Here is a 24164-nt window from a genome sequence, read left to right as displayed (position 1 = left end):
TTCAAAAATGGAAATCAGGGTTTCTGAGCTACAAATCTGCACACAGTCAGCATATTTCCTGAAGGTGATCAGACTTCACACAATCTCGACCTCTTTTGGTAAGCACACCTGTGGTAGACTTGGAGGACCTAAAATACTGAACGTTTTTCTGTCATTCGAGAGTAAAGATCACTGATATGATGTAGATCACGTCCTTCATACATTGACACAGTCTTTTCAGACTCAACATTCTCCTCTCTGTCTCTGGGTTGGGGTTGATGTCTCGTTCTGTCCTTGTATCCCCTTTCATTGCAATTTAGCTCCAAGAACAACTTATTTTACAATGAACCTTAGATTAAGTGTTGCTATAGACATCGATATTATCTCATTCGTGATTGAAATGCCTGTTGATGCAGAAGGAGTTCCTTCTTGGTCACACCTGCAATCCTCTGCAGAGCGTCACTGAATGATTTTGGAGCCGTTGCCGTTGTTGTTAATGACGTCCCCTTTAGACAAGAGTGCAAAATCATTCCAGCGTGGTTTTAAATGCTGGCTTAATTCCCACGTCTACATGATTACTGCTCAGTGTCTCTCCTTCCTTAAAGGAATCTCCCGGCTTAAAACCCTCAAGAATTACTCAGCTTCTTGTCTTCTGAGAGCGCTCCTCTAACGCCAGATGTTTTATGTATGGGACCCCAGAGTCCTTCTCCAGAGCGCGGAGAAGACAAAGATCATTTCACTCTGCAGTGTGCTGAGAATTGAGTGACTCTGTTGCTGCTTTTCATTGTCAGACTGATTCCTGCCTGCAGTGCTTGCGCCCGCCTGCCAGTGTGTGATCGTTTTTTTTTTTCAGCTCGGCTTGTCGGCTTTGCCGCGGAGCCTCTGGGATCAGACGCCTCTGTCTGATCACCGCACGTCTTTCTTCCTCGCTTAGTTCACGTTCGCGTCCATTCATGCTTTTCATTGCAGGGCTGTGAGTGCGGTGAGGCGGCGGGTGCCAGTCTGTGTGTGAGTCCCGCAGGGCGTGTGTGAGGAGGTTCACTGGGTTCGTCTTGATCCCTCCTGTCTGTATCCGGGCAGAAGTCTCTCCTCCGTCCTCATGACTTCCCCCCCGCAATGATTGTGCCCCCGGTCGACCCGTCTCATGTGACGGGGCTCGACTCCACGCTTGGCCTCCTTTCAACCCAACTAGCCCACGCTTGACTGCTTCACCGCCAGCGGTACAGGAGTACAGAGGCAATGTCACTCAGCACTGTTGCAGGTATTAAACTGGAGCAGTGATACTTCCAGATGCTGATCTATTTCAGTTTACATGAAGAGAAAAGAGCAGATTTCCTTTGTTCCCTTCTCTTCATTTACTTTACATTGTACCATAAAAATGATGACTTGAGTGAGACCTTTATTTTTTTTTTTAAAGTTCATACTTTGTGACATTTTGCCAATCCCGCTTAAAACTTTCAACTCTCTGTGTGTGTGTGTGTGTGTGTGTGTGTGTGTGTGTGTGTGTGTGTGTGTGTGTGTGTGTGTGTGTGTGTGTGTGTGTGTGTGTGTGTGTGTGTAATCTTGGTGACTTCCTGCCATCCATCAAAAACTTTAGCCTCAGTAATGGAGGCTGGCCTCCGTCTCCCTTCACCGACTGAAGCCGTCATTACTCCGCAGGCCCTCGTGATGGAGGCCCCACATAAAACTTTTCACTGTTTGCACACTTTATTCCTTCCCTTATTCCATAACACTGCAGAAAAAAACCTCCCTATTTAAAGGAAGTAATAGATACTGGAATTTCACTATAAATCTGTATAAATGTTGTTACATTTTTAGGGCTACGCTAATCTTAAAGCACTTCTCTAAACTTAGCCTCCAGAACTTTCCCTTGTAAATAATTAAAGTCTGCGGGCCGCCTCTGAACCGGGTTCTTCTGTCAGGCTGTCTTTCCATGCTGTCATGCTCTCTAAGTTGACGATGAGTGTTTAGCTGCCGTTGTGACTCAGTCTGAGGTCTCGGCTCCCATCTCAAGGCTTCTGGCCATGAATTCCTTCTCCTTGTTTAGTGAGGGGAATGTTGAGTCAGGGAGCCGGAGAGCAGTCCTGACTTGGGTCCTCGGACAACGGTGACAAAGCAGACGTGCGAGGTTTCCCAGGGAAAATGCTTCACGTATAAGGGCGGGGGGGGGGGGGCGACCTCTCTGAGTTTAACTCTGTGAGCCACAGTGAAGGTTAAAGACCTTCAGAGGCAGCGCTCAGCTCCAATGCTTCCTCTCCTGCCTCCCACGCTTGGCTTATAATGAGGGAGAGTGTTTATTTGTATAATATATAGATTCTATATTTTTTCTTGTCATAGTTTTAACTTTTCAGTTCGATATGTACTTTATCAACTGGTTGGTCGTTTATTTTGTACAAGGCTCGATACAGGAGAATTTAATGGCCACACTTAAATGTGCCTGAAGTAATACAGCCTTGCTGCTACTGTCCACTTGTCAATGATGCAAAGCTCAAACAACACAGAAATACTAGCAAGAGCTGGTGTCGTGGTTGGCGTTCTTGCCTACCGGCTCTTCACTGTTGGATTCTGGGCTTGGTGGCCTTTCTGTTTGGAATTGGCCTGTTGACCATACGCCTCCATTTTCTCCAGGTGCCGAAGGTTAACAAACTCGTATGTTGTTGTTTTCACGGAACCATTTTTGATCAATTCAGCTTTTCATGAATGCTTTGTCACTTCCTGTTATGATTATGATGGACATTGTAGGGCTCAACTTTCTTCAGTTGCACTTTTGTCAACACCGCCAGATTGTATACATTACAATGTTATCACTTCTTTCTATTAATTTGATTTTCCTTTAAAAGGGAACTTATGTAAAATGATAATACTGTACTTTCCATCTTCGAAGGACTTGCCTTTCTTATAGACTTTGCTTTTCTTCACTGTCTGCAGTAGTGAAGGGGCTGGTCCAGGATCAGTATCGGGTTTCCAGATGAATGAACATGTCGCCTTTTGGATGGATTTTATGTACAAAACACCGCAAAGTATCGACGTGAATATTTGTAGTACAGCGAGTCAGATACTCTGCAGCCAGACGTCACCGCTTTAAAATGTCAGCTCACTGAGGAGAACGGCGCTGACCACGGCATCAAAACCGCTCATTCCTGTTTCTACCGTTTCCTTTTCTGACCTTCCACTAACCTCAAGTTGTCTTTTGAGAGAATACATGCAAACAATCCTACATTTAATACTCTACTGTAGACAGGCATTTGTTATATATATTATACCACAGCCTCATATAAAATCAACAATAATAATCTAAATAATATTATTAAAGCAAACACAGCTCTGGTATCGGAGTAATATCGGTATCGGCAGATATTCAAATTTGGGTATCAGGATCGGATGTGAAAAAACCTGGATCAGTGCTTGCCGAGTCTGCAGTCATGATAGTTTAAAGTGGACATATCACACAACTTTTCAACACTTCCACATGGTTCCTGTTGGTCCACAAACATTGTGTTCAAAGCTTTTTGCCCCAAATCCAGCTTGTCCTTGATTTATTTGATCATTGAGCCTCATTCAGAATGTGCTGGTTTTCAGGGAGCTGGACTGGCTCCGCCCACATGCCCATCTTGGGAAGACGCTTCCTCTCTTTATGCCATGTGCTATTGTTTACGTTCTATCTGCCACTACATTGTGGAGAAACACAGTTCAACCCAACCAATATGAACCAGAAGGAGAAGCTCCTGAAGGAATTGTGACTGCTGCTGCAGGACGTTTCAGAATGTTAGTAAAACATATTGTGTCTGTTAATCATAGTAATATGTTAATCAGCTGCTCTGCTATTTTCTTTACAAAGTGTCTTGACTGTTTTAACCACAATAAAGGACTTTTCAGACCAGCCTGAGTGACTCTGACCTTATCCAACTATGTGCATGCCACACTGAGATCAGATCATTGAATGATCACAATTAGTAGCAGACAAGAGAATATCCTGGGCAAGCATTTAATCATAGAAATAAATAAAAAGATCACCTCACAATTACCAAGACCTCAGACTCTGCAGCCTACATTTCATCTACAGTCTATCAGCACAACTTTGCAGACATTAAAAACACATGCTGTTGCAAACTAACCAGCCTGGGGCTTCGAAAAGTAATATCAATCAGGATATTTTACTTACAGCTCAAAATTTGTTTTATTCGACATTTTGCAGTGAATCCAGCATCGTTCTGGACATAAAAAGGAAAAAAAAACATCTTCCATGAAGTGTTGGGAGCAACAATTAAGCAATTAAAAATAGAATTAATCCACTGGGTCCTCACAGGCTCAGACCAAGGCAGTAAAAATCCACTCCTCTGCCCGTTGATACAATTAATACCTGTGCGTCTGGCGTGTTTAGCATCTTTCTATGCTGAAGGTAAACACCTGCAGCCGTCACCAGGGGAACAAAAACAGCACGGAGCGTGCTGCTGGTGGGCGGGTCAAAGAGAGGAGCTATCTGGATTGGGGTTGGCTAAAAACTTTGGTGATGTCACCAATGGTTTGCTTTCCCATTTGCTCGTTGGAGCGCACACTTTAGAAACAATTAAACAAGCCAGAGAACGAGACGGCAGATTTTCTTCACTTCTGGAGTGTCATTTCCAGGTATGGGGACGATTATTACTGTAGGAAAACCATTAGAAAGTAAATTTTGCGTGATATGGGACCTTTTAGGGTCAAAGATAATTTTACAGACGGCAGTCTGTAATTGGTCCACATGTGATCTATTGGTACCACCGCTATGAGTTAAAAATAGGAATTGCAGGGTGAGCTTATATTAGCCATCAAGTTTGGCTTATATGAAAACAAACCTTGAGAACATGATTGGATGTGGACGGTCTTGCTTAGACATTATGAATAATGTTGATATTTTGGAGACATTACTAATTTAGTGCGCAAGTGTTCTTGTGGTTTTTATAACCGTGTCCTTTCTTTTTCTCCATTTTTCATTGAAAGGGCACGTCTGGGTCTGTGAACAGCAGGTGATGCCACCGTGGTGACACTGTGTGAGCGGACGCTCCAGCGGCACAGATGTTTAATTGTCCAGGCGCCGCTGCGTCTGATCAACATCCATTCTCACTCTGATTAAAAAACTAATTAAAAGCTGGCAGATGCACACACGCAGCAGGGATTCGACGTACGCCCAGCGGCTGGGATGTTCAGGTGCAAAAGGCTTTTTTTACACACTTTTTTTTTTGCCACAAGCACAAAATAACCTTAACTTATTGAAGAATGAGGTACTCATAGAAAGGCTGGTGAGCTAACCTTGGATTTGAAATCTTTCGCAGGCTCTTCACACATTTTCCTCCACCTGTTTTCATACAGTTCGGCCTTGAAGCCAGTTTTATTCTGGAGTCTGAAAAGGCTATCTAAAAGTCTGCTGACTGATGCTGGATGGCCTCCAGGTGGGGGGGTTGGGGGCTCCCAAGTGAAAAAGTTCAAGTATCCAAAGGTCTTTTTCCATAAATGAGCAGAAAGGTGATTGACATGAAGATTGATGCCGTGTTAACTGTGGTCAGACAGGAAATAAGCCCCAAAGCCATGAACTCAAGTTACTAATCCAATTCTGTTGCAGATTGTAACTCAGCTCATGGACACAGAAAACTGAAAATATTGTTCTCTTAAACATGTAGAGCTGCTCAATACATTGAAAATGTTTCATTATCACAATATCTTTGTTAGAATATATGCATCACAAAAGATTACAGAACTGTGATAAATGATATGTTTATGTTTCACTGCACTGTGTTCACGATCTGCATGTCAACATATTCATTAGGTCAAAGCTCAAACATCAAACTGCTTCACATGTGATTGGATAAAAGGTTCCGTCAAAACCCAAAGAAAAAGTGAGTTGTATTTGGAAGATTAAATTCTAAAACACAAAGACCTCAGCATTATATAGTTGGTTATTTATCGTAAATCATATTGCAATAATGTGCAGCCCTTCCAGGTTTGTTCAAACAGCCACCGTGAGTGGGTCAAGTTAAAAAAAATAAAATAAAAAGCTAAGAAAACAACTTTCAGAAGTACAGTGAAGTGCTTAAAGGATTCTGTATATTGTCCACCCTGATTGAAACGCGTTCTTGTATTGAGCTCATGGAGGCAGTCAACTTTAGCGTCCGTACAAGCTGTAAGCAAACCTACAAATACAGCGAGCCCAGAGGAACAATAGAGGATGTTCCTATTCCTCATGTTTTGTATGTACTTGAAATGTGCCTGTCTTTGTTGGACTGGACAGTTTTTTAAATTTTTTATTTTGCTAAATCTTCATCGACGGTGGGGTATAGTAGGACTGGATTTGATTCCTTTAAAGCACTTATTAATGTGGCAATAAGTTTATGTTTACTCTAGTCTCCTTCAATGATTACATGCTTCTTGAAGATTATTACACTGATAACACTAATGACCATAATCTTATTCTAATATTTATACTACCATGACCTTACTGGGCCTAAATGGTCAAATAAAGTGGCTTTGTTCAAAGATTCCAAGGAAGCATCTGGCCATCTTATCAGGACAATAGAACAAAACAGTCAAACTGCGGGGACGGTATAATACAGTGAAGCCCACAAGATAACTCTTCAGCAACAACGATCCTTCATGTAATATTTTAACACATGAACTAACTTTTTCTGGCTGACAATAAGACGACATTTTCCAATTTGACCAATTACGTAAAGCCCAGCGTACTGTCAGTGGGTTTTCCCAAAACCTCGAAGAAAAACTGTTTTAGATCGGACCTCCAACCTATCCAGGTCACCCAGAATCCACTTTGAGGGTCAGTGTGGGGGGGTTCTCAGTGAGAGTTGGTTGTGGACCTGACAAGTTCATGTCTGTTGCCGTCTTTTACCAGATCTGCTCTCAAACAGTCTGTTACTGTTGACTTCAGATACAGAAGCGTTGTTTGGTGGCTTCACTGCTGCTTGTGAGGCTGAGCGACCAAGCTAATCACAAAATCCTTCTGGTTTTTGTTAGTGTTGCTTTCTGACTTGTTTTATTTTGATCCATTTTATATTTTGACTCATCTGCATCACATCCCTCTTTATAAACGGCTGTGAAGAAACCCACTGTGCCCAAGTGACCCTAAACGACTCATGAAGACGGATGAAAGGGGGCAGTAAAGAGTGACAGAGGGGCTTGAGCGTCGTCTCTCCAGCCACAAAGGAGGCCTGTCAGCACCATCGCCTCTTCGCTGTCCCCATTGCATCCAAAATCCCACAGCAAAATATTATTGAAATCCAAGTGCTTACTGTATTTTTCCCCGTCAGGCTTTAATTATTGAGCTAATTAATGGAGGAAGCCTAGGAGCGGTGAATGTATTATTTATTCCATCTCAGAAACACCATTTATCTCAAAGGTTCCAACATAATAATGACTTTATTCATTAAACATGTTTTTCACAACCCATAAATTATCTGGATGTTAAAGTGTGGATTCATCCTGCACACTGACTCCCCCGGTGGCTGCAGTGCATTCTGGTCTGCTAATGCTTCAGTTTTTGGAGACATGACAGTCATCTTGCTGCTGTGAATATAAACATTAAGGGGAATTCAGCTCAAGTTCCGTGTGTATTAATGCTGCGGCAGTCATTCAGAACGTGATCCTGTACTGCACTAATGGATTTATGAGAGAATCTGTACAAGATAGAATTTCACAATATCAAGTTGTTGCAGGGATGCTAAATGCTACATGCTAACCTTAAGACTAATGCACGGAATGAAGAGCCTCGAACTTCAGCAGGAAATCAAATCTGATCTCGTTGACCGTGATTAATGAGTTCAAATGTCTCTTCGTTCACACAATTCATTTCAGGTTTCCTTCAACATGTGAAACACCCAACCATCCAAATGTGCTAAACTATGACTTGTCTGAGCATTTTCCTTTCTTTACATTTGTTGGCTATTCTTCTTTACAATAACAGAAATGAGTATACATATGTGGTGTAGCTCACTCGTCCAACCTGGTGAAGAATCTATTTACCAGGAATCCTGAGTATCAGACACCTGCCAACCTGCTGCCTCCACCTTGTCCTTGACGCCCAGCGATGGTTCCGGTTCCTCTGATGTACGAGAGAAGCGGTTTCAGAAGCTGTCAGTCGCTATTTCCGTCTGCAGCCCAGAAGCAGAGACGCTCTGAACTACAACCAACACGTGCCCGTTTGTCTTTTAACATCAGACATCCAGCACAAACTGATGTGTAAAAAAAAGAAGGAAAAAAAATGCATCCAGTAAAAGCCTGCATTTGGAATTAAAGGTTTCTCCACCCTGAAGCTAAAAACAGCACCGTTTGCCATGATTGCTGTTTCGGTTGATGCTACATGGGCTGGTGCCGCAATGGCACAACGCTGTGCTCCTTGAGCGGCTCTGTCCATCCCTGTTGGCTGAGTTTTATGTTAAGAGGATGCAGCCTGTATGTATTGGACGGCTTCCAGGAATACTGATAAGAACATTGGAATCACAGGGGCAGGACTCCTGCAGAGACGGACCTGCATCCATCAAATCCTTTAAGATTATCAGAGGACGTTCACTAGGACACAGTTATCAACACGCTCAGTCCGAGTGTTGAAGTTTGTATGTGGGAGCAAAAACAGTCTCACAGAATGTCTTGTATAGAGTTTCTTCAGTAATTCTTCAGCTTCAGCATGTCATGGTTAAAACAAGCATTGTGTGGGCAACACAGCTGTGCAGTGGTTTGCATGTCCTTCCTGTGCAGACTTGCTTAAAGTTATCTTCAGCTTCACAAAACATTCTGATGAAGATTCTGTATGATGGTATTTTATATAATACACAATCTTAATCACTTTTTACTTTGGTATTTAACAGTAGAAATAATAGTGCACTTTCTGTTGATTCTAATTACACCAGCTGTGAACCCCCCCCCCCCCCATTACCTTGTCCCAGTGCTCACGTAAACTAGTTTGCTTCAGATCTCTTCAACCCTAGGATGGATAAATAATATTAAACGGGATGGTTCTGGTTTCATTTGTTTAATCCATTTTGGTTCACCAGCTTAAAACACTTGAACATCTCGAGTTTGTCTCCACTAACAAACTAATCATTTCCTGTCATACTAACCATGGCCACTACATGACTGGTAGAACATATTTAGTTGCTTGTAGCAAGTTAAATCAACCCACAAGGCCATCCTGCAGGAAAGCATGGCCAGATTTGATCACTGTTCAAGACATTGATTGACATTTCTCACCCGGTGCTGCCGAAGCTGGCCTGAGATTATTTTGATCCAACCTCACGATAAGGTTGAGTAGAGTTGAAATGCCATTAAAAGAACCGTCTCCTATTAAACGCCTGGGAGCCTGACGTGAGGACTGTCAGAGTGGCAATTGCTTGTGTATTATCGTTGTGTTAGTAATCATCATTAGAGGGATTAGAGCCTGCACTTTTAACCAGGAGGAGACGCATGCAGCCAATCACCTCTGAAGCCTTGATTGGTTTTATACCATGCACACACACACACACACACTCGCACGCATGCTGGGAAAATCTCCTCTGCAAGTTCCTATTGAGCTTTGTTTAATGACGTTGTGCCAACACTGCTAATCACCTGTATCTCAACTTCTCTGCTCTGCTTGCATTGTTCATTTAGATCCCAATTAGGCTGCAGCACTTCAGTTTTTTTAGAGGATGCTAATGAACACACACACACACACACACGCGTGCGCACAGTGATGGTTTGAAGCGGTGTTTAGACCCAATCAATGCATGTATGTGTGTGTGGCCCAGTGTGAAGTGAATCTCCACCCTCACCCACTGTGAAGGTAAGATTAGTGACAAATTAATCCTCCTCCAGTGGCCCATAATCCTGGGCTGATAGATGGCGGCAGATGTTATGCGTGATTGCAGACTCGTACGGAGTGAGTGCGGAGCAGCCCTACTGTTTATGTGCTGCCTTGTGTGTAATCAAACACTGAGAAATATATGGCGCAGTGGAATAATTTCTTGCTTGCAGCGCTTGTTTGGCATTTGGTGACTTTGAGGCTGGACTCAATAACCGGCAGTCTTAACATAAAAACAGACATTATGAGGTTCACCAGATTGTTATTTACAGCACTCTTAAATGTTTCATTCATTTGGTATATTCCCAGAAAAGTCAAAGCCTCTGTTTGGAGTGCTTTCTTTATTTTCTTTCTGCTTTTAATGGTGTTAGGAGATGGTTGGCATGGTCAAGAGTTAACTTAAGTAAAGATGTTCATGAGTTTCTAATATTAGCATTAAATGTTGGTCACATGTGAACCCCAAACATCCACGCCACAGAGCCGCACACTGGATATTTAACATGAAATGCAGGGTCATTTGTAAATCACATGGGGTTCAGCGTTTATACTCGTCCCATTAGCCCTAGTGCTAGCATTGAGTGTCAAGTGTCCAGCGCTAGCCTGATTAGCATTTGGCTGCTGTCATATACAGTATATATAAATAAAGCACAAGTGACGAGACTCACCAGTTGCACTGCAGGTGCGTCTCTGACAGTTGCAGTCTTTCCAAAGGCAGATTGATGTATTTTCACCTGGTCTTGTCCCTAATTAGTGAAACATTCTGGTGCTAAATGTAAAAGCACAAACATGAAGAGCGGCTGAGAGAATCGAAGGAACGTTGTTGTAGATAAATTTAACAAGTGAGTTTTTGATATTAGCTTCCTTTGTTGATGAAAACACAGGACCACAAGCAAAATGTCCCGTTTTGGGGTGCGCCCAATGGTGGGCGATTCTGGTTTGAACAAAGACACCAAACTCTAGATTTTCAGGCAAATTCCAACTGAGGTCCAATAACAATATACATGTCTAACAAGAAAAAAATTATTTCGAGTTGAGGACTCCTTCAAAACTTTCCAATGAGAGATATTTTACTCTTTTGCCCAGTCCTGACGCAACATACATTTTTTTGACCACTGATCAGCAGAATCAGGTGTCATTACCACCCCGAGGGATTGGGATCTTACAGTTTTTACATTTACTTTTAGCCAGCAGTTTCTAAAGCCCCGTTTCCACTGCACAAAAAGTGCCGGCCTAGACCGGTCTGAACCGCTCCAGACCGCTCCAAAGGCAACCGCTTTTCCGCTCCCCATCCGTTGGGGTACCAGGACCATGGAACGGGTCTGAGGTTGAGGAGCTGTTTGCTGATTGGTCAGTGATTTACTACACGCCCTCAATATGTTAATGTGTCGGCTGAATCCTCTGCTGTCAGTGTGGTCAGCTGTGCTCTGGTTGTTTTTATTTCCCTTTTCTTTTCTTTGCTGCTCAACTTTAGTGTTTGTTGTGAAAGAGCGGACTTGAGGCAGGGGGAGACCGGGGGGAGGGACTTTGCATCACGTTGGAGCTTCCTGTTAGCAGCATAGCGCTCGCCGTGGCGCTGATGCGCGTCCGGGACACCGGAGTCTGGAGTTCTCGTCTCCGGCGCTGACCGCGCTCCGGCAGCTCTACTTTCCAGAGGCGGTCAGCGTTCTGTTCAGCTGCGGTCAGTGGCGCTTTATCGCGGGGATGGACCGCGGAAGCGATGAAAAGGAGCTCGGAGCTCGGAGCTTGGAGCTCAGCGCCTCCGTGTTCCGGCGCTGAGCTGCCGGACCACGATCAGCGCCGGAGTGGAGAACCTCCTGCGTTTGAGCAGAAAGCTCAGACTCCCTTGTCTGTGCCTCAGCCAACCGGGGGGAACGCTCCGGCCACTTGCCCCACACCCGAGCGCTCGAGTGCGGGGCAAGTCTCCTCAAGTCGCCGGAGGTTTCGCTCTCTCACAAACACGGAAGCGGCTGCAGCTCTGCCGCTGCAAAAAATAACCGCTGCAAAAAGTACGTTTTTTGTTTTTTTTTCGCTGCAAAAAATAACAGTGCAAAGCGGAGGATGTAAACAACAACAGAGGATTCACAAGATCTAGATCTGACGACTTTCTTTTCTGTTATAATGTCACATTTCTGCGGAGCTCATAAGTCCCGCCCACTTTTTAAGCTCCTCTCTGCAGTGGAAACGCGACCCCAAATTTCGGTCGGGGTCTCTATTCCGTACCGCTCCGCTCCGTCCCGGCACTTGTGTGCGGTGGAACCGGGGCTTAACTAGACTCAATGTTGCCCGCTCTGGTCCCTGGGATACGTTGAACTATGGACCCTGGTGTTGCTAAAGCCACCGTCCCATTGTACCGTTGTTGCCGGGATGGAACAGGGCGGGGCACGATTTCTTGCAGTCTGAGAAAAGGTATGGACGGTACGGAACAAATTGTAAACACTGGTTACTGCAGCCATCTGCTGATTGGTAGTGACTATCAACTTGCCCACAATATTTGAATATTTTCTCTGCGACTTTGTCCACAATCCCTGCAAAACAGAGTGGGTTGGGGTGCGCTTTGTGGGACCACGGCTTTAGCTCATGGTTTAGACTATGGAGCTGCCAATAATTTCCTCAGCCGCGTGTCACAGAGGCGGCCAAAATGATTCAAAACGTAACCGGGTCGATGGTGAGAAATTCCCGTGGTTTTAGAACTACATTTCCCTCGCACAGTCAGCCTGGTGTCTCGGCTGCCCAGGACCTCCTGGAGGTCAAGCACACAGAAACACCTGCACTTGGTTGGCTTGCATTTGCGTGCTGTGTTTGCACCTATTGGTAGCTGCGCTAAGACAGATGCCGTTCTCACTAAAGGAGGAAGACGAGTGAGAAAACATCAGGCACACTGAGGAAGAGGACAGAGAAGCCTTCACCAAGGCTAAGCCAGTAAACAACTTCAATCAGTGAAAAAAAGGCTTTGTGCTGAACAAGCTATATTAAAAACTATGACTTACAGTGTAGTTTTAGTTGTAAAGATTCCAGTTGATGAGGTAGTAGTGACAAACGCTGCTTCCAGGTGAAACAGGAAGTGACCCGATTACCACGGCATTACAAGATACCCGCACTCTCTAGAGATGACGTCTGTTCTGACTCTATACATTTTTTGAACACTTCACCTTTTCTTCTGACTCAATGGTCACAGCTTCCTTTATGAAAAGAGGAGAGAGATGATGTAGAGTGACACACTGCTCCGAGCGCTCTGCTGGTGATTTATAACCTTGATTTCCTTGAATGCTGGTCCTTGGCGGAGGCAGCCTTTCACAGCGTGCCAGCTGAGTTGCCACCGCTTTGTCCTCATTTCTCTTAAAACTGACAAATACATTTTGCTCTGCATACTAAAAGTAATTGTGAAATCCTGACCTTTGCAAGCATGGTGCCGCTTTAATTTAGACGAGCCGAGCTTTGGGAAGCCGCATTAAGTTTCACTATTAAGTGTGAAGTGTTCCCTCTCCTTGGTGGATGACGGAGAGAGCGGTTTGTTGTTGGAAGCTTCCCAGCTTCTCCAGAGCCGCTTTTAGAGGCGTTAAGAAACTTTAGACTGAAGTGTTTTCAGTGAGTGGGATGGTGGTCAAGAGATTGGACTGACGGCCTCCTTGCAATGATGACGAGTGACGGCTGGCAAGTGTGTCTGTGAAGGCTGGGGGGCTACTGGAGAGTGATGTGTGTGTGTGTGTGTGTGGGGGGGGGGGTGATTAGCCAGCAGGATAACACCTCAGCTAGGCCGCGTTTAAATGTACCTGGGTATTTGAATTTTTTTTTTGATATTTCTCTGCATTTTGGCTGCATATTTACATAAATGCAGCTACGACGATTCCTGAAAACGCCGGCCAGAGTGGAGGTTTAGATAAACTCTGTGTCTCCGGTTGCATCTAGAGAGGGGGGAGGCGCAGATTTACGCCACAACTCGTAACTTCCCGTTTCTTTTCCAGGATTCTGATTGAGCGTCATGGCTTCATGCTTCCAACGCTGCCTCCTACAGGTTTGGCATGCTCATAGCAGCTCTGAGCCAGGTGCACATGCAGGTCTGTGTTAATGAAGATTGTTTTACAAGCAGAGGGGGAAGAACGTGTAAACGTGGCCCTAACAAACCAATGGCAATGCCTCAGGTTAGTTGTGTTGGACACAAAGATCTAAGACTTTTTCTATGTACACAAAATGCTTTTTTCTCTAAAGTATTGTTCACCAATCTGTGTTAGCGAGCCTGTGTTGACATGACACATACACCTTGCAGGTGTGACACGTTAAGAGGCTGATGAGGAGCAAAAAAAGTGTCACGCGTATATTTAGTTTAATCTTGATACATCATAAGTTGTTTTCTCTTTTTCAAGAATCAAAATAGATGATTCAAATCAAAATGCATGTTTGAATATGTGGTTTTAGAGAAAAGGTTTTTAATTCTCTTACTAGTTTTCAGAGTTTTGAGTGTAGTCTAAATGAATAAATGATTAAACTGTACTGAACATGGCTATGTTAAATGTTTCGTTGAGGTGATTAATAGTAAATTCAGCAGTAGTTAAAAATGGCCCAGTGAGGGCAAAAAGATGTCTCATCTTAATTTTAAAGGTTTTAGATATTTTGTTTTGTGAACCATCGGAAAATAATGAAGTGAAATATAAAGATGTACAATATCATTTATTGCAGTTTAGTCTGTCTTTTCAGCCAACGAAATATTTCTTGCAGATGCCACAACGACAAAGTAGCAGCTCAGTTCAATTCTCTAAATTGTTGCTGGTTTCAGTGGGTGTACTATAAATTAATCTTTTCCTAACAACCTTTCATTACTGTGAGAAATATTTTCTCTTCCTGTTCGGGTAAAGGTTGCTCAGACTCTTATCACCTTGTGACTAGATAGGGCACTGAGCTCTTGTATTATTTAAGAACTCAGTAAATCATCATGACACAAGTTTGGATTAACTGAAAACACAATGAAATGGTAGCAATAAATTGAGCAGAAGTGATTAATGCTTGTGGACTTTAAACCATTGAAGAGTTTCATCAAACAATGTCACACGGGAATCAGAATAAAAGTGTCCAAATAATGTCTTAAATTGTCACCAATAAACACAAATGGCTCAGCGAAGCAGGCACAATCAAAGTTATCTAATCAGAATAGCCTGTTGCCGGCCTGTTCACTTGGACTTTGTCAGACACACCATCTTCTTGCTGCTCTGTCTCTCTCTCTTACCTTGTCAGGAAACACACACACCTGCTCAACTGCACCTCACCCCTGCTCACCTCAACGATCCTCTCATCCAATCAACGGCTGCAGGCGGGACACACACGTCTCTCCACACAGACAACTCACATTTAACATTGGCTTTGCAAAATAAACTAAATGAAATACATGAAACATTCAAATAAACCTTTACACATTTCATACATTGTTTACAAACCAAAAAGTATATATTTTAATCCCTTTTTAATATGCATTTAACTACCATATTTTTCACACTATAAGGCACACCTCCATTGATTGACATAATTTACAACTTTGTTCAAATATAAGGCTCACCGCATTATAAGGCACATGCAATAGACCAGTGGCCATAACCTTTATAGCTCAAAGCCATTAGGTTACATTTTCCACTGATTCTAACACCCAGAGAGGTGCACATGCTTTATTTTGATAGTCCTACCTGCAGCCTATGCCAGGAGGACACTACACACAAAACCTTCTTCACTGCTGGTTGACAACTTACAACTACCGGTAATAAACTAAACTACATGAACTAAGCAACAAAAACACAACACAACACAATTATTACCGACACCACAAACCAAATAGAACCCCCAATTATTGCATTTAAAACACCACAAACAGCTGCAATGAATTATGGGAGTTTCTATCGGCTGCACTGAGGAGCTCAGGATGTCCCATCATGCCTTGCAGCGACAAATTTTGTGTTGTTGGAGGTTATTGTGGGTTGTTGTTGGGCTTGGTGTTGTGTTGATTGTGTTTATGTGTTTTTGTTCCCCAGTTTAGGGAGTCATTATTTCATCTAGTTTATTTTGGTTTGTTAGAATGTTGGTGTGCAACCATGAGTGATGAAGGTGTTGTGTGGAGTGTCCTCCGCTCTGAAGATCTGGTTGCGAAGTTAGAGTTGTCAAAATAAAAGCTTCTGGTGGTTCAGTTGTCAAATAACAGTCTCGAGTAGAGCAATTCTTCCATATATAAGGCGCACTGGCAGCTTTTGAGAAAATTTTAGGTATTTAGGTGCCTTATAGTGCGGAAAATACGGTATTTATCCAATTATTTATCATGGGAATATTGATTAATATTTTAAGATTTACTAATATTTTTCACTGGGCTACACAGAAATGAGTAGAAACATGAATGTGCTGTGATTCCAGTAATCTGATGAAACCTGTCAGTAAATCCACGGCGACAGAAGAAAAAGGCCTCATTAAACCTTCTCTAGGTCGTCCTCATTCCCCCAAATATGAGCAGACACATGCTGGAGCACCGTCACGGCCGTGCATCATTCTCCTGGACTCCAAATCAACTTGCGTCAGACATTGGTGACTGAGTGTCTGTTTAAGTTCTAAAAAGAGAAGTAAAGAGGGTGTTTGTATAACGAGCAGGCAGGTCAGCCCACTGCTTGTTTCGCTCCTTCGTTTTCCTCCCAGAACAGATTGTAAACTTTCTGTGGAAATGAAGGCTCTGGGCTTTCTCTTCTCAACACATGCAGGGGTTTTGCATTTTTCAGTGAGCTGCAGCATCATAATCCTTTAAACTGTGTGTGTGTGTGTGTGCGTGTGTGGATACCTGTCAACGCCCAGGAAATGAAAAAGAGTTCCCCTTCCCAGTGCCCCCCCTGCTCCCCGGGCCGTTGCAGGTGAGAGGACGGTGAAAGAGGAGCCAGGGGTCAGTGGGAGAAAGCTGCCGTGTGCATTTTGAACGTTTGCGAAGTTGTTTTCCCAAACAGTTTCATTCATATGTTTGTGGATGTTTTCCATCAGATTGGAGTTGGTTTTTTTTTAATCAGTTTTTTGTCTTTAACCTTCTCCTTTCAAGGTGCTTTATATCTTTTTAGTGTCATTTATCTCCTCTTTGGGACTGTTTAGTCTCTTTTTATGTTCATTTAACCACACGTGTGTCATTTTTGTATCACTTCAGTGGTGTTTAGCTGCAGTTCTGGATGTTTTAGTGTCTTCGGTCATTGAATTACTGTTTGTGTGTTTTCGAGGTCTTTCAGCCGACATTTTTGACCTTTTTTCCTTTTCCTTTAATTTTCATCTATCACTTTGTCATTTTACATCTTTTGGTGGAAGATTTTAACCTGTTTGATATATTATTGTTTTTGTGGTTGCTTTGTTATTAAAAAAAAAAGTCTTTCTTATTACAAAACCATACTTGGGTGGTTTATACTGAGCTGCACAATCTTTTTCATGTGGGGGAAACTGAAGATGTTTTCTGAAGCTCCATGTCTAATAGAGGTTCTGTTAGATTGTAGAGCGAGATGCCCCACACTGATAGGAGAGCTCCTTTCCTCCTGCATCCACTTCCCTTTCCAGTGTTTCACTGTAACTGAATGAAAACCACAAATAAAGTGGAAGAATGGTGCCAGCTGGCGTTCTGACCTCATTCATGTTGGCGTGCGTCGTCATTAACTGCTGTGTCACTGGTGTTAGCAGATCATTATCACCACAGCTCAGTTCTAAAAAGGCTAAAAAGTTAGCTACAAGCTCACACAAACCCTCCTGTACATATTTTCTTAAAGTCGTTCACTCAACGACAACTAAAAACCCTGTTTCATTCTTAGTAATCTTCTCAAAATCTATCTTGCATTTGATTGCATTCTCAATAACACATTCAATCAGATGTCCTGGTTAAAATCGTTGACATTTGAAGCACATTTTGCAAACAAACAACAAGTATGAACAATGGAATAAATCTATCGACTAGAAAAAGGTCATACTTGAAGGTTTGGATGTTAAATATCTCGTGTGCAAATTTAGAGAAGACCAAGTAAATTCAGAGTGAATATGAATATTTTTTTTAAATTCTTCCCAATACATAAAGTGTGGAAGTTGTGAAAGATGAGATGATCGAGTGACTTGAGTGGACTTTCTTTATTTGTCACACACCTTTTCCACTTCTGTTTCATCCAAAGTGCACATCACAAAAGTAACAAAATGGACATGATCTAAATAAGAATTAACTTTTTATATGAGTAAAATTATACTTAAAACTAGCAAATGACAGTGAATTCAATGGTTACACCTTATTACCAAATCCTGCCAATAACAAGTTAATGCTTCCACTCTTCTGCTTCATTCGTCTACTGTCTCTCGCCATATTCGGTGCTTTGTATTTTTCAAGTGTCATTCAGCCATGTTTATGTATTTTGTAGTATTCATTTGACTAATTTAGACAAGTTTATGTCTTTTTGTATATATTGTTCCTTTGTCATTTACCCACATTTTTTAACTTTTGCTTGATCATTTTAGTGTCTTGTGTGCATAATTAGTCTTGTATTGACTTTAGGTTCAGTATTAAATGGTGTGCTCCAATAGAATGAGCATTTGTGGTGAAATCCATTTTCTCCACTTTTAATGTGATTCACACTCAGATATCCCACAGAATAACAAATAAGGCAATGTGCGGCATATACAGGTGTGTGTGTGTGTGTGTGTGTGTGTGTGTGTGTGTGTGTGTGTGTTTTTGAAGGTCACGCCTGTCAGCTGAGGCTTGTTACACTAACAAGCACACAGCCTGCTCCCCAGGGGGTCCATCAGTGGCTCACACACTCCGCACACACACTTCACACACTTCACTTTTCTCGCACGCCGACAGTGGTTCTGAGGTCTCCGCTGCATTCTTCAATTTTTTAGTAGGATTTGAAAAAAATCAACAGTCTGCTTCTGTCTTCTGGCCTTTGATGTGCCTTTGATGCGCCTCTGATCTTCTCATCTCCAGATCGGAAGGTGAACTCTTATCGATTCCTGCAGTGCAGGAGCTGCAAAGAGAAAGCAATGGAAATACTGACAGTCTCCAAACAATATCCTCATCATGGCGGTGCTCAGACAGATTTACATGTTTGTAGTCAACACATTTGCGGCAGCACGAGCAGGTGTGCAGATGAGCAAATATGCGATCAGACATTATCGGCGTTACACAGCAGATGTGCAAATTTGCAGCACGTCATGATGCCAAGTCACTACAAATACGGGCGAATACACACAGAGGCCGGACTCCCGCTGCTTATCTCTGGCTGGAAACGGAATTTTCTGCGTGAATTCAGAATTTGGATGTATTAACAATCGTCTCCTGAAATATGCAATATCATGCAACACCAACTCAATTTAGGTGTTTTTATATTCGGTGGAAAACGCACACTGACCAAGACTGGAAAACCCTGCACCGAATTACTGACTTGATCACCTGCTTCGCTGATCGACCCACATCATGGAGAGAAATCCCAGATTTGTTCATCTTCCTCCGTAAGATGGGCCTCTGGTCCATTTGGTCTCTTTGTGGTTTATCTGCTTCTAGTCATGATAGAGTTTTGCTTTTTTATGCACTTCCCTTGAATGTTTGTGTCCATTTTAAGTTGTTTTGTAGGAGTTCAATGTCTCGGTTTGTTTTGCGTCTTTACTTTGTGTTGTAGTCTTTTTTGTGTGCTTGTTTTCAGTTTCTGTTCTTGCTTGTGGACTATTTTGTGTTTATTGTGTTTATATTACATCTGCTCAATGTTTACAATGTGTATCTTTGTGGCTCTTTAAAGCAGTTTTTAATATTTGCCTCTTCTTGCTGGTTTCAAATATCTTTATAGCTGTTTCACATATTTTCTTGGTCATTTTGTCTATTTTGATGTATTGTCTGTTGGGTTTGCGTGCTTCATTTGTGTCTTTTTGTGTTTTTTTACACCTCTTAACTTGGGGATGTGGGATTTCAGGTTAATATTTTGTGTTTCTTTGCTATCCTTTTGTTATTGTTGGTTTTTTTTAAATATGTTTCATGTCTCTGTGGTACATTTGTGTCTCTCTTGGGTTGTTTTACATCTGCACTTTATTGCGTCTTTGGGATTTATTGTCTGTGTTTCCCTCTTTGTATTGTTGTGATAATGTGTCTCTTTGTGTGCGTGTCCCAACCTTTTAATCCCTTCCTCCCTGGTATCACATTGCATTAGTTGATTGCATTGTTTCTCATGCTGTTTGCAAAAGTAATGAGAATCATTTACTCAGAATGGGCAATACAATGTGTTTAAACTGTGTTTGCATCCAATCTGTGTTCATGAAATGATTTTTCCTCTAAACAACCTCGAGAGCAGTTTTTTTTATTTTCCTCAGGGTGTAAAGTCTGTGCCAGTGTCATTTATCATTGACACATTAACCTCTACGACACAAAGGCTTCATAAATCACTTTTAATTGTATGCGTTTTCACATTTGGCCTGCTGGGTGTTTAAATAAGGCCGTGCGTCTGTTGATCAGTTTAGAAGAGCGTTGTAGAAACGGTGTCATCTGTTGTCCGCGCTGTGCTGTGCAGCCATCATGTGGTTAGCAGTCGCACATCAGAACCTTTAGCGCAGAAATGAATCCCAAAGTGAGACTGTGCATCGTTTCTCTTTCTCCACATGGCCTGATGGCAGGAGCACATGTTCGTCCATGAGCCTGAGACACAGTGGAATAAACTGCCTTTTAAATCCTTGCGGTTGGTTTCCCGTCGCTCCCGCAACGTCCTTCAGCACTTTTCCATTCGGAGTGATTGAAAAGAGTGTGTTGGCGGGGGCGGAGGCCGGCGCTGGCTGTCCCCACTGAGGCGCTGCCAGCAGCTACTGCTCTGTATCAAGTTGTGCAAAGAGCTGAGATCCAGCCAAGCTAACGCTGAACTGTGTGGCGTCGCCCTTGGCACGCAGTCACTGCGCTCATTATTTATCCCAGTAGCTTTTCTGCATCCTGCTTTAAAGCAGTTGCTTGTGTAAGTGTGGTGTCCTTGAGGGGGGGGTTCAGGGGTATCAACAGAGGGCTAATTGGATTTCAATCTTGCACCAATCACAGCCCTATGAATACAGATCTGCTGATATGATCAGTTCAGAGTCCTTATTCTGCTCTGACCACATGATGCTACAGCGACTGAGGTCGACGATGAACTCTGATGCTCCTTTATGTCGTAAAGCTTCATATTCAACAACTTGTCAGATCTGACTTTAGATTGCCATTGACTCAAACGTGTCCAACCTGGCGTTAACTCGTCATGGGCATTGGAGCACAATAAAACAAAAAACTTCACACATACATTTAGGGCTCAGTTTTTTCTTGGTCCTGGACTCCGTATGAACAAGTTGAGGCTTGGGGAAGTTGGCAGCCAGGCTTTTCTTCAGAACTCCAGGTGTTGTGATCTGATTGTGGATCAGTGTGTCTGAGTTCTTCTGTTTGCCCTGTGACCTGTCCGCTTCATACCTCTGACCATCGCCACGCTATCAATACTCCATTCCACAAAGTCTCATACAACTGTTCTACAAGGTGGTCCAGAGGCTGGTGTCAAATTACAAACATTTATTTTTGTTTGAGTTTTAGATTTTTTTTTAGGTTTTTGTGAAAATTAATTGAGGGCTTGATTTAGGATGATTTGAATAGAATTGAATTAAAAAGGTTGATTTCAGACATGTTTGACAACAAAATAATATTTCAAAGCGTACAGAATAACAAAAAAATTGCGGCGTGTTTACAATATACAATATGTAATCTGACTCCAACCTCGTAGCTTTGTGTCTTAACTCGATGTGAGAAACGATAAGGATTATTACATTTGGTGAAAAACATGCGAAATACTACAATGAGGAAAATATGTATTGAATCACAATCAGGAATATTTTATTAATCCCCGGGGGAATCAAAAGATAGAAAGATGAAACCAAATCAAGCTCTATTTATTGGCATGGCAACCAATGAGCCACCTCACATTGTCTTGACTGAATACTTGACCGGCTTTTCTTGGATTGTTTGGTTTGTAAGTCCACAGCTCAGTCATTAATTGTCTTTTGTCTGTTTTCCAGTCATGAGGAGGAACCCGTTCGTGGTGGATGGCTGCTGTAGGAAAGGATCCCGCAATGCTCTGCAGGAGCTCTACAACCCCGCACAGGTAGGAAAGCTCTCAAATACTAAATACTAAAATAAGTGCTCTCTCCTTCTCCGTGGCCTCCTGCCTTTCACGTTGGCACTCTGGTGTGTGAATGGGTGAATGTGATTAACAATGTAAAGCACTTTGGGACTGTGCGAGCAGTAGATTAGCATTGAACATTTAAATAGATTGTAGGGGCTAATGTGAGCGTCTCCAAAGGCTCCAGATCCAGCAGTTGTCATCTGGATGGATGATGGATGGATGGAGCTTCACAAAACACCAGCCACCTGAGGTCCTGACTGATTAAAACTGCACCATTACCAGCAGCAGATGAACAGGTTTTTTGTGGTGCAGTTGTAGTGAGTGACGTTTCACTGGCCGGTTCAGGGTGAGGAGAAGCCGAGTGGGGTGGAGGCAGGTGTGTGACACAGGTCACAGGCGAGGCACCGTCTGTCAGTGAGGACGTTTACAGCTGCAACCAGGCATGGTTTGATCTGAAAGGACACCCAAACTCACGATCTTAAGATTTCACAATATGCCAGGAAGTGTTCACAATCAGATCACAGATCTTCTTCTCTCGAATTATTTAGAAGGTGATCAGCAACATTAAAAGTCTGCATCGGGGGCACATTACACAACATTAATGACAAATGTTCTGCTTTTTATGCTCATTCACGCTGACCGCACTGCAGAGCCTATCATACGTATCTGGATCCTTTCCTACCTTCTCAGGCAGCTGGTCCATTTAAGAGGGGAAGGAGCTTTTTGGCAGCCACGTCTGAAAGTGATCCGTCTGCCAACAAGTATTGCATCCATAAGCAGCGTTGAAAGGAAAGCGGACTTGGAGCAAAATAAGTAAATGTTGAAGGGATGAGGTCGTCACAAACCTTAAGGTCTTCAAGCTGATGTGTGGAGGATTTACAGTCTTTTTCTGTGTTTGTTGTGTGGAGCAAAAACCATTGTGGAGGAAACTCAGTGCAGTCTGCGTGGTTTCAGCTGGACGGTGTCCGGGGTGGGGGAGGCTGTGGGGGACGGTCCTGCTTTAAATGATGTCGTCCTGATCTTACCACAGGGAGCCTCCAAGGTCTTCAATCCTCAAACGGTGAACATCCGGGCTGTAAACGACAACTACTTTATTGCCACCTTCCCAGCCGACCTCCATTTCTTTATGGCTGTGTGTCGTTTGCCCTCGGATGTTTCACGATTCAGTCCACAAAACTCTGCTGACGGGTTTCTGCTGACACGGTCACCATGAAACAGCCAAGATGAGAAACAATGACATGAGCTTTGTTGAAGCAAATCTCTTAATGTCCAAATATTATGACCACTAACAAGGGAAGTAAATAACATTTATTGGGTGTAATCTATTGGAGGGGTATGGGAAAATGTTTGCCTTCATGAATATGGAATATTAAGTGTCTGTTCCACGCTAATGCTAATAAAATACAGAGAAATATACAGAAAATACATGAACAAGTTGCCGCTGATTGTGTCTGTAAAAGATGAAAGCGCTCAACCATTGGCACAGATGTTTGTGTTATTGTGGTGTATTCCCTCCGGTTGCCAACCACAACCTTTGTTCAAGGACTTTATTTCAGATATTTTTTATATTTTTCACTGAAACAAGAAAAAAGTTTGAAATAGTGGGACAAGGTAATTGAATTGTTTCAATTGGTAACATCTAAATGAACAAAGTTCTTATATTTATCTGTCATCTTTTATATTACATATTGAATCAATTCAATAAAGTCAGTCCAACTATTTTCTTTCTTCAGTGTACTTTAAACTTTGACTGTGACCAATCATCTTTTTGTCATTATTTGGTTCTGTGTTTCTGTTTTACTTGCTCTGGTATATTTATTATCTCCCTGCGCCAACAGGAAACAAGTCCAATACTTTCTTGGACTCAATAATATCTAAGCTAATTTTAGGGTTTTTTTCCAGTAGCTAAACAAATTGAAAGTTTAAAAGTTGTAAAAGTCTCAGTTGACTGGACTCGGTCGCATGTCTTGGAAGACTTTCACAAGTATTTCAATAAGTGTCCTGTTCAGGGTTAAACTTCTCATCTTATGTCCAGTTTAACCCTTGAATTACCTAATGTAACCTATAATTTCTGCCTCGTTGACACAAGCCGATGTTTCCCACATGAAGTGAGGGAGGTCAAATCAAACCAAGTCATAAAAAAAAAGTGTGTCGTTGGTTCTTCAGCCGTCTCGTCCACAGGAGAATTTGACCTCACTGTATCCTTCAATGCAACACGCTTTCAAAAG

At 42.6% G+C, this 24164-nt stretch overlaps 1 protein-coding gene across 1 annotated transcript in view; it reads left to right on the top strand.

Annotated features, from left to right (window-relative positions):
• The window catches only part of chst11 (carbohydrate (chondroitin 4) sulfotransferase 11), a 154255-nt gene that overhangs the window by 72779 nt on the left and 57312 nt on the right, over positions 1 to 24164 (top strand). Inside the window, exon 2 of the mRNA XM_080518321.1 lies at positions 21830 to 21915. Coding sequence (XP_080374447.1) covers positions 21830 to 21915 — 86 coding nt within the window. The remainder of the gene's footprint in view (positions 1 to 21829; positions 21916 to 24164) is intronic.

Source organism: Blennius ocellaris (genome assembly GCF_963422515.1).
Source record: "Blennius ocellaris genome assembly, chromosome: 22".
Classification (NCBI taxonomy): Eukaryota; Metazoa; Chordata; class Actinopteri; order Blenniiformes; family Blenniidae; genus Blennius; species Blennius ocellaris.
The sequence above is the reverse complement of the archived record's forward strand: the minus strand, read 5'-3'. Positions and strand labels throughout refer to the sequence as shown.